Below are 18,939 nucleotides of genomic sequence, written 5' to 3'. Positions count from 1 at the left end.
TAAAACAGGTTTACTATACTTACACAGATGTTCTGCCTACTTTTTTACCTACCCAATTTATCCATTTTTAAAGTGAAATATCTTCTTCTGTGAGATTTATCTATTTTTCCTAATATATCAGATTTGCTTCCTGGATTTTGAAGCTCTGTTGTTTTGTTATTTCTGCATCATGTTTTATCTGCTGTGAGTAGTATGTACTGGGTCTTGTTCTGCAGTTTTTGTCACTGTGCTGTCGTGACACCTTGTCATGCAGGAAGGCAGTTTCACCAGGTCCCTTTATGGTGGTTTTCTACTCACTGTGCTTTTGGTTCGATTCTGCTGCCTGCTCCCCTTTCTCCTTTCTCTTTCCTGTTGCCGTTGATAAAGGTTTTCTTATTCCAATTTTTTCCCTGAAGTTACATATTCTAAGCCTATTCTGTGGACTACTCTTAAAGTTTAAATAACATGTTTTTTTAAAAGCTAGCATTTTTATTTTTCCATTTAGTTCAGACACTTTCTATTCCTCTCCTCCATATCTGTACCTTTAGAAATTTTACTTGTCATTTATTTACAATATTTTTTATGGTCTGTGCTTATTTAGACTTAATATGTTTTATTGGTTTATTTGATCATGTTACTTGGTTTATCATACTTCTGCCTCTTAGGGGGTAGACTTTTTTTTCTTGCTGCATATTTTCCATGGGTGTTTTAGAGATGATCTTTGGGTGATGAACCTTCTGAGTGCTTGTGTGTTGGAAAATATATTTTTTGCACTCATTCTGGAATATTAATATTGCTGAATTTTAAATTATAGTTTTTTTCTCAACACTTTGACAAATCCTCCCTCTGTCCCGTGAGGTCCAGTATTGTTCCTGAAAAGCAGCAGATATGAGAGCTAGGCAGAGACCGTGTTAGACCCTTGAAGAAAAAAGAAAGGCAATTGAATTTGATTCTAAATGCAGTGAGAAACAGAGGAGGCTTTCGAAGTTTTTAAGCTGGAGCAAAATAGTATTTCGTATGCTTTAAAAGCACTCGGCATTGCCTTATGGAGAGTGGACTGTATGGGACAAAGATAAAAGCAGAGAGTCCGTTACAAGGCTGCTCTTCGAAGTAGGCGAGGTGCGTGAGAACGCTGGCTTCTCATATGGTAGCAGTAGACAAGCAAATTTAGAAAATCGAACCACAAAATTTGCTCAGGGAGTGGATGGAACGATTGAATTGTGGAAGGATCAAGGATCCCATCTAACCTTTTGACTTCACAGTTGGACGGATAGTGGTACGTTTTACTGAAATGAGGATTGCTAGGAGAGGGGAAATGAAGAGTTCCAGTTGACTATATAAAATGTCATCCTTTTACTTTAAACCTGTATCTTCGAATCTAAAATGTGTTTCTTGTGGATCGTGGGTTTTTTTTTATTGAAGTAAATATTAACGTACAAGGTTAGTTACAGGTGTACAGCATTGATTTAATAATTCTGTGCACTACTCATTGCTCACCATGGTAAGTGTAGTCACTGTGTATTATCATACGTGTTGTTCCAATATTATTGACTCTTTCCCTTACGTTGTACTTTTCATTTCCATGGTTTATTTTATAACTGAAAGTTTTTATCTCTTAATCCCCTTATTTCACCCATCTCCCCTCTGGCAACCACCAGTTTTTTGTATTTAAGAATCTGTACACACACACACACACGGACACCATTATATACATATACACGGACACACACCACATTTCGTTTATCCGTTCATTTACAGATGGACACTTAGGTTGCTTTAGTATTTTGCCTGTTGTAAATAATACTACAGTAAGCACAGGGTGAGTATATATTTTGAAACTGGTGTTTGTTTTCTTCAGGTAAATACCCAGTAGTGGAATTACTGGATCTTACGGTATTTCTATTTTTAAGTTTTTGAGGCACCTGTATACTGTTGTCCACAGTGGTTGCACCAATTTATATTCCCAACAACGGTGCACAGTGGTTCCTGTTTCTCTGCATCCTTGCCAACACTTGTTATTGTGTTTTTGATACCAGCCTTTGTGACTAGTGTAAAGTGATTGCTCATTGTGGTTTTGATTTTACATTTTCCTTATGATGAGTGATGTTGAGTATCTTTTTTTTTTTTTTTAAGATTTTATTTATTTTATTAGAGCAGAGGGGGAGGCAGAGGGAGAGGGAGAGAATCTCCAGCAGACTCAGTGCTGAGCACGGAGCCCGATGTGGGGCTCAATCTCACGACCCTGAGTTGGTGACCTGAGCTGAAATCAGGAGTTGGACCCTTAACTGAGCCATCCAGGCACACAAAGCGTCTTTATGTACCTGTTGGCCATCTGTATGTCTACCTTGGAAAAATGTCTGTTCATATTTTCTGCCCATGTTTTAATTAAGTTGAGTTTTTTTGTTTGGGGTTTCTTTGTTTTTGTTTTTGGTGTTGAGTTGTGTAAGATCTTTATGTATTTGCATATTAACATCTTATGGGATGTATTGTTTGCGAATGTCTTCTCCTATTCACTAGGTTACATTTTTGTTTGTTGATGGCTTCCTTCACTGTGCAAAAGCTTTTTATTTTGGTGTACCAGTAGTTGTATTTGGTACACCAGTAGTCCCAATAGTCTATTTTTTGCTTTTTTTTTTTCCTTGCCTGAGGAGACATAGCCATAAATATGTTGCTAAGAGCACTGTCAAAGAGATTACTGCCTATGTTATCTTGTAGGAGTTATATGGTATTAAGGTCTCACATTTAGGTCTTTAATCCATTTTTAGTTTATTTTTGTGCATGGTATAAGAAAGTGGTCCAGTTTCATTCTTTTGCATGTAACTATCAAGTTTTTCAGCATTGATTGAAAAGATTGTTTTTTCCTTTTGTAAATTACTGTCTCCTTTGTTGTAGATTGACTGTAAAGGTGTGGGTTTATTTTCAGGCTCTCTATACTGTTCCATTGATTTATGTGCCTGTTTTTCAACTGGTACCATATTGTTTTGATTATTAGCTTTGGAGTATATCCTGAAATTGGGATTGAGACACCTCCAGGTTTGTTTCTCAAAATTTCTTTGGCTATTCAACATCTTTTGTGTTTCCATACAAATTTAAGGATTATTTGTTATAGTTCTGTGAAAAAATGCCCTTGCTATTTTGGTAAGGATTGCATTGAATCTGTAGGTTGTTTGGGATAGTTTAAACATTTTAATGGTATTAATTCTTCCATGAGTGTGGTATATCTTCCTATTTGTTTGTATCACTTGGTTTCTTCCATTGGCGCCTTGTAGTTTTCAGAGTGTAAGGCTTTTACCTCCTTGGTTAAGTTTATTCCTAGGTATTTTATATTTTTGGGGTGCAGTAATAGATGGGATTGTTTTCTTAATTTCTCTTTTTGCTACCTTATTAGTGTGTAGAAATGCAACAGATTTCTTTACATTAATTTTGTATCCTGCAACTTTACTGAATTCACTTATCAGTTCTAACAGTTTCTTGGTGGAGACTTTAGGGCTTCTTATGTATAGTATACCATCTGCAAATAGTGACAGTTTTATCACTTTTACCAGTTTGGATGTCTTTTATTTATTTTTCTTGTCTGATTGCTGCAGCTAAGACTTCCAGTATTATGTTGAATAAAAGTGATGGTAGTGGATGTTCTTTTCTTGTTCTTAATCCTAGAGGAAAAGCTTTCAGTTTTTCATCGAGTATGATGTTAGATGTGGGCTTTTCATATATAGCCTTTATTATGTTGAGGTATGTTTGTCTCTAAACATGAGTGGATGTTGTGTTTTGTCAGATGTTTTTTCTGCATGTGTTGAAATGGTGATATGATTTTTATCCTTCCTCTTATTAATATGATGTATCACATTGATTTGTGACTATTGAACCACCTTTGCATCCCTGGAATAAGTTGCACTTGGTCATGGTGAATGATCCTTTTAATGTACTTTTGAATTTGGATTGTTAATACTTTGCTGAGGATTTTGCATCTATATTCATCAGATACTGGCCTGTAGTTTTTTTTTGTTTGTTTGTTGGTAGTCTTTTTGTCTGGTTTTGGTATTCCTGTAATGCTAGTCTTGTAGGATGAATTTGGAAGTTTTCTTTTCCAGTTTTTGGAATAGTTTGAGAAGAATAGATACTACCTTTTCTTTAAATGTTTGGTGCGGTTCACCTGTGAAACCATCTTGTCCTGGACTTGTTTGCTGGGAGATTTTTGAGTAGTGACTCAATGTCATTACTAGTATTTGGCCTGTTTAAATTTTTTGTTTCTTCCTTATTTAGTTTTGGGAGATTTTATGTTTCTAGGGATTTATCCATTTCTTCTAGATTGTCCAATTTGTTGGCCTATAATTTTTCATAATATTTTCTTATTCTTTTTATTTCTGTAGCGTCACTTATTTTTTCCTTCATTTCAGATTGTATTTATTTGAGTCCTCTTCCTTTTTTTTTTTTTTTTTTTCCCCTTGATGAGTCTGGCTAAAGGTTTATCAATTTTGTTTATCTTTTCAAAGAACCAGCTCTTGGTTTCTTTTTTCTTTTAGTCTATATTTCATTTTTTGATGCCTTAATCTTTGTTATTTCCTTCCTTAAGCTAGCTTTAGGCTTGCTTTGCTCTTTTTCTAGATCCTATGAGTGTAAGGTTAGATTGTTTGAGATTTTCCTTGTGGAGATAGGCCAGTATTGCTATAAAATTCCCTCTTAGAACTGCTTTTACTGTGTCCCAAAGATTTTGGCTCATTGTGTTTAATTTTCATTTGTCTCCATGTATTTTTTTTAATCTTCTTTAATGTCTTATTTAACCCATTCATTGTTAAATAGCATTTTGTTTAGCCTCCATGTGTTCATGTTCTTTCCAGATTTGTCTTGTAATTGATTTCTAGTTTTATATTGTTGTGGTCAGAAAAGGTGCTTGGTATGATTTCAGTCTTCTTAAATTTGTTGAGACATGTTTTGTGACCTAACATGATCTATTCTGGAGAATGTTCCATGTGCACTTGAAAAGAATGTGTTTTCTGTTTTGGGATATAATGTTTTGTGTATATTTGTTAGATCCATCTAATCTAAATGATCAAAGTAACTGTTTCCTTGTTGATTTTTGGGGGGTGGGTGTCTGGATGATCTGTCATTGATATAAGTGGGATGTTAAAGGCCTCTGTTATTGTCTTTCAATTTCTTACTTTGGTAATATTTACTTTATGTAATAATTGAGGTGTTCCGATGTTGGGTGCATACATACTTACAATTGTTATGTCTTGTTGGACCGATCGCTTTATCATTATGTAGTGCTCTCTGTCTCTTGCTTCAGTCTGTTTTATTGTCTATTTTGTCTTATATACTTTGCTACTCTTTTTTTTTTCTTCATGCTTCATTTGCATGGGTATCTTTTTCCATCCCTTCGCTTAAGTCTACGTGTCTTGAGGTCCCAGGTAAGTCTCATGAATGCAGCATGTATATGAGTCTTGGTGGTGGTAGTTTTTTGGGTTTTTTTTTGTTTTTTAAATCCATTTAGTCATTCTATGTCTTTTGATTGGAGCGTTTAATCTATTTACATTTGAAGTTATTATTGATAGGTATGTACTTTTTGCCATTTTGTTTGTTTTCTGCTTCTTTTTGTAGCTCCTCTGTTCATTTCTTCTCTTGCTCTCTTACCCTATGGTTGAAAGCTTTCTTTAGTGTTATGCCTGTATGCCTTTCTGGGTTATTGTGTGTATCTATTTTAGGTTTTTGATTTGTGGTTACCACTGGGCTCATATATAACATCTTGTATCTGTAGCAGTCTATATTAAGGTGATAGTTGCTTAAGTTTGAACACATTTCTAAAATCAGTGTGTTTTTACTTCCCCCTCCACATTTTATGTATATGATGTCATGCTTTACATCTTTTTATTTTGTGTATCCCTAAGTTTTGTAGGTGTAATTGATTTTAGTACTTCTGTGTTTTAAAAACTGGCTTTATAAGTGACTGATCTGCTACCTTTAGTATATGTTTGCTTTTACCTATGAGACTTTTTTCCTTTAATAATTTTCTTCTAATTATGGCTTTGTCCTTGCACTTAAAGAGCATCCTTAAATTTAACAATGAACTCACTTAACTTGTTTGGGAAGCTCTTTCCTTCTAGTCTAAGTGATAACCTTGCCGGGCAGAGTATTCTTGGTTGTAGGTCTTGTCTTTTCAGCTCTTCGACTATATCAGTGACTCTTTCTTTTAGCCTGCAAAGTTTCTGCTGAAAAATCAGCTGGTAGCCTTATGGGGTTTCACTAGTGTGTAACTTTTCTTGTTCCTTTAAAAATTCTCCTCATAAAAATTAATTATTATGTATCTTGGTGTGGTCCTCCTTGGGTTCATCTTGTTTCCTTCCCCAGCTTAGGAAATTTTTCAGCTAGTGTTTTTTAAAATAAGTTTTCTGCTCCTTCTCTCTCGCTCCTTTCTGTGACCCCTATGCTTTTTAAAATAAGTTTTCTGCCCCTTCTCTCTCGCTCCTTTCTGTGACCCCTATACTGTGAATGTTACTATGCTCGATGATGCTGCTGCGTTCCCTTATTCTCATGTTTTAGTATTTTCTGATATTCAGCTTGACTGCTTTCCCTTACCCTGTCCCCAGATCACTGATATATTCTTCTGTGTCTTCTACTCTGCTGTTGATGCCCTTAGTATATTTTTCATTTCCATTATTAAATTGTTCTGCTCTGATTCTATCTTATATTTTGATCTTTATTGATGTTCTCATTGAGATCATCTACTCTTTTCTGAAGTCCCAATTTCTGTGATCATTATTTTGAACTCTTTATTAGGTAAATTGCTTATCTCCATTTCACTTAGCTCTTTTACTGTGGTTTTTGTCTTATTCTTTTATTTGGGACATATTACTGTCTCTCTTTGCCTGTCTGTGTTTGTTGCTGTAGGTAACTATGTCTCCTAGTTGTGAAAGTTGTGGCATCGTGTAGAACAGGTCCTGTGGTGCCCTGTAGCGCTTGCCCTCCCTGGTCTCCGGAGGTGCCCTGTGTGTGGGCTGCATATACCCTGCTCTTGTGGCTGAGCCACTGTTGCCTTCAGCCTAGCCGACTGTCATGACCCAAATTATGTGCTGGGGGAGCACTAGGCAGGGTTTGGTCTCTGTGCTGTTGAGAGGCCTGTCAGAGGTTGCCTCTGGCTTGTTGGTGGGCAGGGCTGGCCATCAGCCCAGGATTCTCCAGTTAGCCTCCCTGCCGTAGCTGCAGGAGCGTCAAAGGGCACAGCTTGCTCCCTGCATGGCCAGCTAAGACTCTGGACTGCTGGAACAGCAGGCGTGCCAGTGTGTGGGGTTATCTCCCCCCTCCCCAGGGCAGGAGTCACTTTGGAGTGGCACCAGGACCTGCTGGGGCTGCCTCCAGGGTGTGGTGAGGCAGGAGCAGTGGTTTGGATGGGTAAGTTCTCAGGGGAATGCGTGGGTGGAGCGCATAATGCTAGCAACATAGCTGGGGAGAGCGTGGCTTCTGCAAGTGTCCGGCTGTCTCAGCTGGTGGAGTAGAGGAGAAGTGGCATCTGCCAGCACTTTTGTTCCCGGAGAAATCTCCTGAAGATTCCTGTCCCTTCACACATTCTAAGATCAGTCAATAAATCCCCTTCACTTGTACCCCCGGTGCTTTTCAGACTTCTCCTTTTCTGCTGTGTTTTGCACAGAGTTACATGTTTCGCTGACTCTTTAAGGGCAGCAGGTGAGTTTCCTGTTGCCCTCTGGCTCTTTCAGATTTAAGTCCCACTGGTTTTTCAAGCCACGCGTTACAGGGATTCGTCTTCCCAGTGCAGGCCCCTGCTGCCAGGGTTGCCTGGTGTGGGGTCTGATCCTCTCACTTCTCCGTGCCTGTAGTGTCCTTCCCGTTGTGGTTATTACCTCCAGGCTTTACTTTCCAGTAGTGTCTGTCCTTCTATCCTTTTCCATGTGGCTTCCTTTTTTTTTTTTTTTTTAATTTTTTATTATGTTAGTCACCATACAGTACATCCCCGGTTTCCGATGTAAAGTTCGATGATTCCTTAGTTGTGTATAACACCCAGTGCACCATGCAATACGTGCCCTCCTTACTACCCATCACCGGTCTATCCCATTCCCCCCGCCTCTCCCCTCTGAGGCCCTCAGTTTGTTTCTCATAGTCTCTCATGTTTCATTCCCCCTTCTGATTATCCCCCCTTTCTTTATCCCTTTCTTCCCCTACCGATCATCCTAGTTCTTATGTTCCATAGATGAGAGAAATCATATGATAATTGTCTTTCTCTGCTTGACTTATTTCACTTAGCATTATCTCCTCCAGTGCCGTCCATGTTGTAGCAAATGTTGAGAACTCGTTCTTTCTGATAGCTGAGTAATATTCCATTGTATATATGGACCACAACTTCTTAATCCAGTCATCTGTTGAAGGGCATCTCAGCTCCTTCCACGATTTAGCTATTGTGGACATTGCTGCTATGAACATTGGGGTGCATATGGCCCTTCTCTTCACTACGTCTGTATCTTTGGGGTAAACACCCAGTAGTGCAATGGCTGGATCATAGGGTAGCTCAATTTTTAACTTTTTAAGGGACCTCCACACGGTTTTCCAGAGTGGCTGTACCAACTTGCATTCCCACCAACAATGTAGGAGGGATCCCCTTTCTCCACATCCTCTCCAACAATTGTTGTTTCTTGCCTTGTCTATCTTGTTTCTTACACCATGTATTTTTTTTAGCTATTTTCTTAGTGGCTGCCTTTAGAATAACAGTATCTTGACTTATTTAACAATCTGGTTCATATACCAACTTAATTTCAGTAGTATGCAAAACTTTGCCCCTATATAGTTCCATTCTCTTGTCCCTCCTTTGTACTGTTACTGTCCTACAAATTGTATTTTAATTATTATAAGCCTATTAGCACAGCTTTTGTAATTATTTCTTCATGTAGTTCTGTTTTTGTAATAATAATATTTGATTCTCTGATACCAGGTGTCTTACAATTCAATTCAATTCTGATACTAACTGCTTGGAATTAGAGCAGACTCTACAAGTTAAGGGCTTGGTCCCATAGGACAGCCCTTGCTTCATACATAAGTCTCAAGTACCCAGGACCAGGCTACCTGCACTTCTTGGCTACAAGAATTTGGCTACAAATTCAGGGGTTCCCACCGCCCCTCTCAGGTTTGGTAATTGCTACGTCGACTCCTAGAACTCAGGAAAATGTCATACTTAACAATGGCCAGTTTATCATAAAGGATGCAGCTCAGTAACACCAAATGGAAGAGATGCATAAGACAAGGTGTAGAGCATAGCGTTCGGCGCTTTCGTTCCCTCTTCTGGTGCAGCACCTTCCCAGAATATTGACCTCTGCAGCAAGCCGAAGCTCCAGAACCTTACCATTGAAAAAAATTTTTTTTATTAAAGTTTGATTACGTAGGCATGATTGATTAAATTTTTTGGCCATTGGTAAATGGACTCCATATCCAGTTCTTTCCCCCTCTTTGAGGTCAGGGAGTGGGGATAAACGTTCCAGCCCTCTAATCCATGTGGTTGATTCTTCTGGCAACCAGTCTCCATTTTGTAGCTCTCTAGGGAGCCCTTCCAAGAGTCATCTTATTAGCATAAAATCAGGCACAGTCAAAAGTGCTTGGGTGCTTGGTATGAATAACCGAAGATGCTCCTGTCACTCAGGAAATTCCAGGGGTTTTAAGAACTCCAAGCCAAGGACTAGGGTCTAAGAAAAGAAAGATTTTTTATTAATACCACAATGATTGTCTTTTAAGTCAGATAAGAGAAAAAATGTTAAAAACAACAGGTACATTTTTACTATTTTTTTGTATTAACTGTGTAGTAACCTTTACTGGTTCTCTTTATTTCTTTGTATAGATTCAAGTTATTGTCTAGTGTCCTTTCATTTTGTCATGAAAGACTTCAGGATTTCTTGTAGTTTACATCTGCTAATGACGGATTCTCTCTGTTCTTGTTTATCTGGCAATGTCTTAAGTTATCCTTTGTTTTTGAAGGATAGTTTTACTGGATAGAGAATTCTTGTTCTTTCTTTCCCAGCACTTTGAATATGACATTCCACTGCTTTCTAGCTCCCTGGTTTCCGATGAGGAGTCAGCTTTTAATCTTATAGGGGATCCCTTTTACATGATGAGTTACTTTTTTCTTGTTTTCAACGTCTTTTCAACAGTTAAGGATGATGTTTTTCAATGTGACTGTCCTTAAGTTTATCCTACAGGGCAGTTAGGTTGCTTCTGAGGCGTGCAGATCAATATTTTAGATCCAAGCTGGGAAGTTTGGGGTTACTGATTTCCTCAGATAGCCCTCCTGCTGCTTTCCCTGTTCTTCTGGGACTCTTCTGCATGGTTTGATGTACAGTGGTTTGCTTTGACACATTTTTTTGTCTTTTCATCAGACTGGATAATCTCAAGTGACTGATCTATAAGTTTCCTTTGTTTTGCCTGTTCAAATCTCTTTGGCCTCACTGGTAAATCTTTTACTTATTATTTTACTTTTCAACTCCACAATTTCTAGTTGGCTCTTTTTTATACTTTTTTTCTCTGTCGATACTCTCTGTTCAATGAGACATTGTTCTCTTCCTTTCCTTTAGTTCTTTAGACGTGGTTTTCTTTAGTTGATTGAACATTTTTAAAATAGCTGTTTTAAAGTCTTTATATGCTATTTCTGGGCTTCCTCAGGGATATTTTCTTTTGACTTGCTTTTTTGACCCATACTTTGTTTTTGTTGAAAGTGTTGTAATTTTTATTGAAACTGGCCGTTTAAGTAGCATGATGTGGCAGCTTTGAAATCAGTTGTCCTTCCCTCCCCAGGCTTGTTGTTGCTGTTTAGTTACTTTCCTAACTAATTCTTTGAAATTTGTATTTTTTGTTGTGTCTGATGAAGTTTCTTGCTGAGTTAGCGTATTGGTCAGATATTTCTTAAATGACTGCAACCAGGATGTCTCTCTTTCTTTGTTGAGGGTCTCTTCATGCATGTTGGGTCACACCTTCGGGACACAGCAGGGTAGTGTTTTTACTGCATACCAAGATTCAGAAAGTGCTTTCTGAATTGTTGCAAGCTTTGGTTAATATCCAGTGCTAGTTTACAGCTCTGGATATCACTTCCTATTTGCGCATAGCCTCAAGGTGAAACATTCTTTGTGTACACAGAGCCTCTGTGAGAGCTTAGGGCCTCTTCCAGTCCTGAGCATGTGTGGAGTCCTAAGCATGCACACTGTCCACTCGTACATGTAGCCCTGTAGATTCCCCAGGAGGTTCACAGGTCTCCTACGGGTGTCTCATTCTCCAGCTTTTTAAGTTTTTTTGGTTAGCTTATTGTTTGCCACAACTGTTATTCCTCGTGAAACAGCTGTGGTATTAAACACTTGACACTGATTGTTCTTAACAGATGCGTTCAGGGTAAAGGCTGAAAGCTGTGGAGTCATGTCAAATAAAGATAGGCCTTGTAGTAAGGTTTTCCAGGAAGTGCAGATAGATCAGATAATGGTAGTTCTCTGCGAATGAGAAGTTGAAACCTTTTTAACCTTGTTCTGACCTCTCCAGTGGTCATTATGTTGCTGATTTCACTGGGATTGTAGGCTGTTGATTTTCAAGGCTGCCATGGAACTGGGGAAGGGAATGGGGCGTGTTCAGAATTCCACAGGGCTTGCTGTTTTTACCAAGATTCAGGCATTTTTCTTGAATAAATAGTCTCCAGGTAATTATAAGCCTTGATTAAATTCCAGAGTTCCGAAAAAGTTTATTTTGACAATTTTTGTCAGTGTTTTCGTTGCTTTTATGGAGGAGAGAGTTTTCATAGTTTGATTTTGCCATTCCTGATGACATCCAAATCTTTTCTATATCTACAGAAAAATGTTGCTGGGATTTTAATAGGAATTGCATTAAACGTGTATATCAGTTTGGGGAGAATTGAAATCTTTACTGTGTTGAGTCTTCCAATCTTTGAACACGGTATGTCTTCATTTAGATATTTGATTTCTTCGGTGAGCGTTTTGTAGTTTTCAGTGTACATGTCCTCTGTGTTTTGTGAGGTTACACCTAAGTATTTCTTTTTGTCTCCCTCTCTCTTTTTAAGAAATAGAGACCTTGGAATTTTCTGCATAGGTAAGCATGGCATTTACAAATGGGGATATTTTGTCTTTTCTGATTTGTATGCCATATCTTTCTTTTCTTGCGTTACTGCACTGGCTAGAACTTCAGCGCTGTGTTGAATAAGAATGGCAAGAATGGACATTCTTATCTTGTTCCTGATCCTAGAAGGAAAGCAACTGTTTTTTTTTACCATGAAGTATATTATTAGCTGTAGGTTTTGTATGGATTTTTTTTTTTAATCAAGTTTGGGAAGTTTCACTCTAGTCCCATGTTTTTGAGAGTATCATTGATTGCTGGATTTAGTTGTGGTTTTTTTTTTTTTTTTGCATCTATCGATTGATAGTGTCCATGTTTATCTTTAGCTTAGTAATATGCATTACCTCGATTTTTTTTCCCTTATCAAATAACCTCACATCCCTGAAAATCCTTTTTGGTTGTGGTATATAAATATACTTTTATATATTGTTGAATTGTATTGACTAATTAAGGATTTTTGTGTCTGTGTTTGTGAGGGATATTCTGTAGTTTTGTTTTTGTACTGTCTGCTTTTGGTGTCAAGAATACCAACTGTCTTTATCAGATGAATTGGGAAGTGTTCTCTCCTCTTCAGCTTTTTTTTGGAAAGAGATTGTGTAGAATTGGTGTTAATTTTTCTTTAAACATTCTGAATAATTCTTAATGACACTATCTGGGTTTTTGAGATTTCTTTTTTGGGGAGTTTTAAAATTATGAATTTTAATAACTATTCAAATAATCTATTTCATATGTAATGAGTTGTGGTAGCTAATGTTTTTTGAGGAATTGGTCCATCATGTCTAAGTTGTCAAATTGTGTGCATAAAGTTTCTTACTGTCCTTTTGATGTTTGTAGTGATACAATGATACCCCTCTTTCATGCTTGATATTGGTAATTTCTGTTTTCTCTTTTATGGGTGGAGGGCAACCTTTCTAGAGGTTAATTTTATTGCTTTTTTCAAAGAACCAGCTGTTTGTTTCATAGACTTTGTCTTTCCCTTTTCAGTTTTATTGATGTCTGTTCCTATCTTTATTATTTCCTTTTTTCTGCTTGATGTGGGTTTATTTTGCTCTTTTTCTGGGCTCTTGAGCTTAAATTTCAGATTATTGATTTGAGACTTTTCCTCTTCTGTATGTACTTACTGCTGTAAACTTTCTTCTCATCACTGCTTTGGCTGTGTCCACAAATTTTGATATGTTGTATTTTTATTTTTGTTAAACTTGAGACCACAGTTTATCTTCTCGCCTATTGATGGACATAAGGTTATTTCTGGTTTGGGGCTATTAACCAGTAAACTGCCATGAGTATTCTTGTACAAATATGTGCTTTTATTTTTCTTTGATCATTTCCTAGGAGTAGAATATCATATGTATACAATTCACTTTTGAAGGAATTGACAAACTGTTTTCCAAAAATGATTAATAATTTATTGTAGTTGTAATTGATAAAAGTTGACCTTTGATGGCTTGGAATTTTTTTAGAATGGTCCTTCACCATAAGTAACTGGAGAAACACTGCTTGGAGTAGCCTTGGTTAGATTTAGGTAGCTCCAAGGATTCTCCTTACAATGTACAAGATAAAATGGAGTGAGTACAGTTGGAGATAGGGTAATGGGTTTTAAAGCAGAATAGTACTCTGATCATAGTACTGATTTTAACTATGCTATTAATGAAGTGTGAGACAAAGTCATGAGCTGAGTGACTGTAGGGCCTGCAGCAATAAAGGATTGAGAAAGGAGGAGGCCAAGGTATGGAACTCCTTTTAGAATGAGCACATACACTTATTAGAGAAATGTAATAGGTTTGTCTGGTAGTTTTGAGTTCCTATTTAAGTTTTGTGGCCATGAATTCAAAGTGGGATGCGTTTTTGGAGAGTTTCTTCAATTAGTTCAGCTGCTTGGATACAGACACATAGAAGGTAGATAGTTAGGTTTAACAGAGACTGTGCCTTTTTTCCTGGCTGATGTGACATAGGTGGAGGGTCAAGAGTCTTTGCGAGGGAGTGGTTCTCATGCTGGGTTGGAGAACCCCAGCAGGTGAAAAAGAAAAAGAAATGAAGGGGATGATGGATTGTGAAAAGATAGTAGGGTCATTGCTATTACAGGACCCTATGGAATCAAATACCACAGTAAGTAAAATGGAAGTAAAGGGGACTGGAAGAATAGGATTGTAGAAATGGTTTTCAGATATATGATTTTTGGTGCTTTACGTGATCTGAAGTATAACCGTAGGAGAAGGTAGCTGAGGAGGGGTTTAAGAAAAGATGGTTGAAGTTGAAGTCCAGGAACACAGAGTGAGATCATGGGACTTCAACATATGGAGAGGAAAGCAATGAGTGGCATGCTAAAATCATCAACGAATGGAGTGAGGAAGGAGATTGAGGGAGGTAGTTAACACAGCAACAGAGAAAATGAGTGGTAAAGCCTGATACCACGGTCTTCAAGGGAAATTAAGTGGAGCTTTGTTAATGGAGGGGAAATAGTACAGTTTGGATTAATGAGGATTAACACCCTCCCCACCTCTGAGTTCTGAAGCTATCTGAAGGATGGTGGCAGGTCACCTTAGGATTCTAGGGAGATGTGTCTTTGAAGAATAGCCCAGTGTCACGTAGAACAAGAGAGAACATTCGTGGAAATTGAAGATGATGGGTGATCTAGGAGTTGGGACCTTTGGTGTCTGAGCTAAAACCGGAGTATGATGGGATTAGTCCTGGAAGTCTCTTGGATGAGAGCTGCACGTGAATGAGAGTTCAGAAAACTTACCTGAAAAAGGTAAGGGACCACTGGGCTGCTTCCCAGTTTTCCTAGTCAGACAGATCTTATAGTCCTACAGATTTCTTCAGTAGCCCAGTGATTTTTGATAGCTTGGTGGGTCTCTGTTTTGCTGGGAGTACAGAGGTTTTGTTTGCTAAATTTCTTTTTTTTTGAAGATTTTATTTATTTATTTGACAGAGATAGGAATAGCCAGCGAAGAGAGGGAACACAAGCAGGGGGAGTGGGAGAGGAAGAAGCAGGCTCATTGTGGAGGAGCCTGATGTGGGGCTCGATCCCACAACGCCGGGATCACGCCCTGAGCCGAGCAGACGCTCAACTGCTGTGCCACCCAGGCGCCCCTGTTTGCTAAATTTCTTGTCCCTTTTTCATGGAGCTGGACTTCTTCATGTGTTTGGTGATTTTTTTTTTTTTTTTGAGTATTCATTTATTTATTTGACAGAGAGCAAGCTCAAGTAGGGGGAGCAGCAGGCAGAGGGAGAGGGAGAAGCAGGCTCCTCGCTGAGTGGGGAGCCTGATGCGGGGCTCCATCCCAGGACCCTGGGATCATGACCTGAGCTGAAGGCACAAGCTTAACGACTGAGCCACCCAGGCGCCCAGTGTATGGTGATTCTTAATTCTACACCTATTTATTCCATTGCCTTGGACTTCATGGGTTTCCTGGCTGGACACTGTGGCTTCTTGTCTCCTACCTTCTTTTAGGTCCATTGAACATTGTTTTTTGTTTCTTTTTTGTTTTTTTTTAAGATTTTTTTTAAATTTATTTATTCGACAGGATAGAGACAGCCAGCGAGAGAGGGAACACAAGCAGGGGGAGTGGGAGAAGAGGAAGCAGGCTCATAGTGGAGGAGCCTGATGTGGGGCTCGATCCCATAACGCCGGGATCACGCCCTGAGCCGAAGGCAGACGCTTAACTGCTGTGCCACCCAGGCGCCCCCCCATTGAACATTGTTAACTTGCAATCACAGATATGTATTATAACTTTTTAAGTATTTCTGTGTTCTGCATGTTTGGTATAGGAGAGGGGATTTTGGATATTTCAGCTCATTTTCTTGACACTGTCAAAGTTAAATTCTTAGGAAAAACTGATACCAACCCAAATGTCCAACAGTAGGGAATGGGACAAAATGTGTTCTATCCATATAACCAGACATTACACAGATAACAAAATTTTGTTTTGCCAAGGGCATGGGAGAAATGAGAAACTGCATTCAGTACAGTTTTAGTGATGCCATTTAGTAAAACATACGTGTTCTATAGAAAGATGTAAGTAGGTATTAAAATGTAAAGGTTTAAGGATATTAAGATGATAGATGATTGTTAAAAGTTAGTGTACTTTCCATATTTTCTATAATAAATTTGTTCCTATTTTGATATGGGGAGGGAGAAAGAGAGTAAATAGGACTTGGAATGAAATCAAGCTAGCAAATTATGTGCTATGTTAACATTACAAAATTCTATTTTTTTAAAAAATAGAGTTGCATACATATCTATTTTTGTGTGTGCATGTGTGTCTTAGACTTGGTAAGGTTTTGATAAAAATCCACTGGCATCTTTTATGATCTGGGTTTTTTAAAAATAATTTACCTTGAATATGTCAACAAATCTAAACGTGGTTGGAGGATTATTAAAATATTAAAGTGTTACTAAGTAATTTTGTCGAAATAGTTTCAGGGGTGCCTGGGTGGCTCAGTCATTAAGTGTTTGCCTTTGTCTCAGGTCAGGGCCCTGGGATCAATCCCCACGTTGGGATCCCTGCTCAGCAGGGAGCCTGCTTCTCCACCCTCCACCCCCCACCCCTGCTTGTGCTCTCGCTCCTCATTCTTTCTCTCAAAATCCTAAAAAAAGTTTGAGTGACATAATCTTCATTATCATTTCTATTATTACTGCTTTATTGAAAGTCTTGTCATATACATGTAAATGCTGTTTTAATTGTGGTCTTCTGGTGTGTAATATGAATTTACTTCCTGTCAGTATTTAGAAATCTGAGAATTGGCTTTACAAGTATTTTGTTTATTGAGCAAATATTTAGTAGGTGCTAACTATATGCTAAGCACTGCTCTTGATTCTTAGGATGTATTAGTGAACAAATTAACAGGTGGTCTGGTGGGAGTAATAACTATAGCAGAGTACCTTTTAGTGAGGAAAACACCCATGTTCTTTGGTGGTTCACATTTTAAATACTGTATTACTATAAAAGCCTAATAAAGCAAGAGAAAATCCCCAGTACCATCCTTCTTTTGTTTTATTAGATTGAGGAACTTCAGCAGGCGTTAACCGTAAAACAGAACGAAGAACACGACCGCCAGAGGAGGATAAGTAACACTCGGAAGATGATAGAGGATTTGCAAAATGAACTGAAGAGCGCAGAAAACTGTGAGAATCTTCAGCCCCAGATTGATGCCATTACAAATGATCTGAGACGAGTTCAAGATGAAAAGGCATTATGTGAAGGCGAGGTAATTGATAAGCGAGGAGAGAAGGAGAGCCTAGAGAAGGAGAGAAAGAGTAAGTTTTGTGAAACTTAGGTTGAAGAGATGTTTGTAAAATGGAGATCTGTTTCTGTTGATGGGCTTTCTTCCTCCCCGGTACCATGTCTTTAGCTGCTCACACCCCTTGAGGAAGCTCAGCTTGGTTTTTCCAAGTTAATGCCTTAATCACCTCTAGGTAGCATATACGTACCGTGCTTTGCCACAGGCTAACCATTGCCTTATGTCAGATCATGACAGTTGATTTAATTCTCTAAAAATGATTTCTTCACAAAGTCACTCACTGTTTATCAGATCAAATGTAAGCTCCTCATTCTAGTCTTCAGAACCTTCCATTAGCTTTGCTCCCTTGAAACCCATCCAGTTTCATCTTTGCTTTGCTTTCCTCTGGACCCTGAAAATTTATAACATTATTCAGATAGAAGAGGTCTTAAGTTCTGTCTACTCAGTGCATATGACTAAGATCAGTAAAAAAGAAAACCCCAATTTTATATGTTTATCAGAATGCCCTCCTCCTCCTCCTCTTTCAAACCTCCATACCCACTGTCATGAGTGTGCATTTTTAACTCAGCAGTTCTTTCCAGTAGACCCTCACTTATATTTTTATCATGTTCTTATTTCACCATGGCTTGATTAACCAATTTTAGATACTATCTTTTGATATTTTGTAACTTGAGATAGAGATTTTGGCTCATAACAATTCCCATCCTATTTTAATTCCTCAAGTAGGATTAATATTAGTTACTAATCATTAACCTTTACTATTGATTTATTGGCGTATACTTGTACCTCGTGTCATTAAGCAGTTGTCAGTATTGCTTGAACGCACACTTTGTAAGCTGAAATACTAGTACTCATCCTCTCATTTGTACTCTGGTGTTTATATTTTCAAGGCTGAACACATTTTATTGAGAACCATATCAGGTTTTATGAGCTCTGTTGATGGGTTAATTCTAAAAGCTGGAAATACTAGGTGTTGTCCTTACAACAGTGAAACTTGTTCACAGCAGAGCCAGGCGGTGCGTTATGGCTAGATTTCCTTTCACTGATAGCTTTTCTTTAAAGGTTTTAATTTACCTTTTTAAAAAAACCATTTGGTTTAACATCTCCTTAAAAAGAGAAAAAGAGTAAGCTTTTTCTTGAGTTCTCGAGCCCTCCGTCCCCCTCATCTAAACGGATTGTTCTCCAAGCTGCCTGCGTGGCTATTGTCTGGGATTTGTCACAGATCCTTTTCTAGTGTTGGGTAAAGCTATTCCTGAATTCCGTGGGCTTTTTGTTTGTTTCTCTTACATTAGTATTTTCTTAAACTACTGCCTTACACATCTTTGGGTAACCTTGTAAGAAGAGGTATTTGGGGATTAAGCTTAGAGTCCTTGCATCCCTATTTCATGATCCTCTTATCTTGGTTTTGTTTTATATGTGACTCTAGGTTGAAAATAATTTTTCAGAATTTTGAAGGCCTAGTACAATCATCTCATGTTAGGAAATGTAGTGTTTTCTTACTCTTTTTTTTACGTGACCTATTTATTTTTGTGACCTGTTTAATTTTGATAGCTTAAAGATCATGTTTTATGTCAAGTGTTTGGAAATTTGATAACAGTTTGTCCAGGGTGTTGCTTTCTC

The 18,939-nt window shown here is 38.1% G+C and overlaps 1 protein-coding gene across 1 annotated transcript in view; it reads left to right on the top strand.

Annotated features, from left to right (window-relative positions):
* Positions 1–18,939, top strand: part of SMC5 (structural maintenance of chromosomes 5) — an 88,477-nt gene that overhangs the window by 27,491 nt on the left and 42,047 nt on the right. The window contains 1 exon segment of the mRNA XM_040620252.1: positions 17,080–17,335. Coding sequence (XP_040476186.1) covers positions 17,080–17,335 — 256 coding nt within the window.

This window comes from Ursus maritimus, unplaced genomic scaffold, assembly GCF_017311325.1.
Source record: "Ursus maritimus isolate PB19 unplaced genomic scaffold, ASM1731132v1 scaffold_34, whole genome shotgun sequence".
In the NCBI taxonomy this organism is placed as follows: Eukaryota; Metazoa; Chordata; class Mammalia; order Carnivora; family Ursidae; genus Ursus; species Ursus maritimus.
Note: the sequence above shows the minus strand (reverse complement) of the source record. Positions and strands in the feature narration are given on the sequence as shown.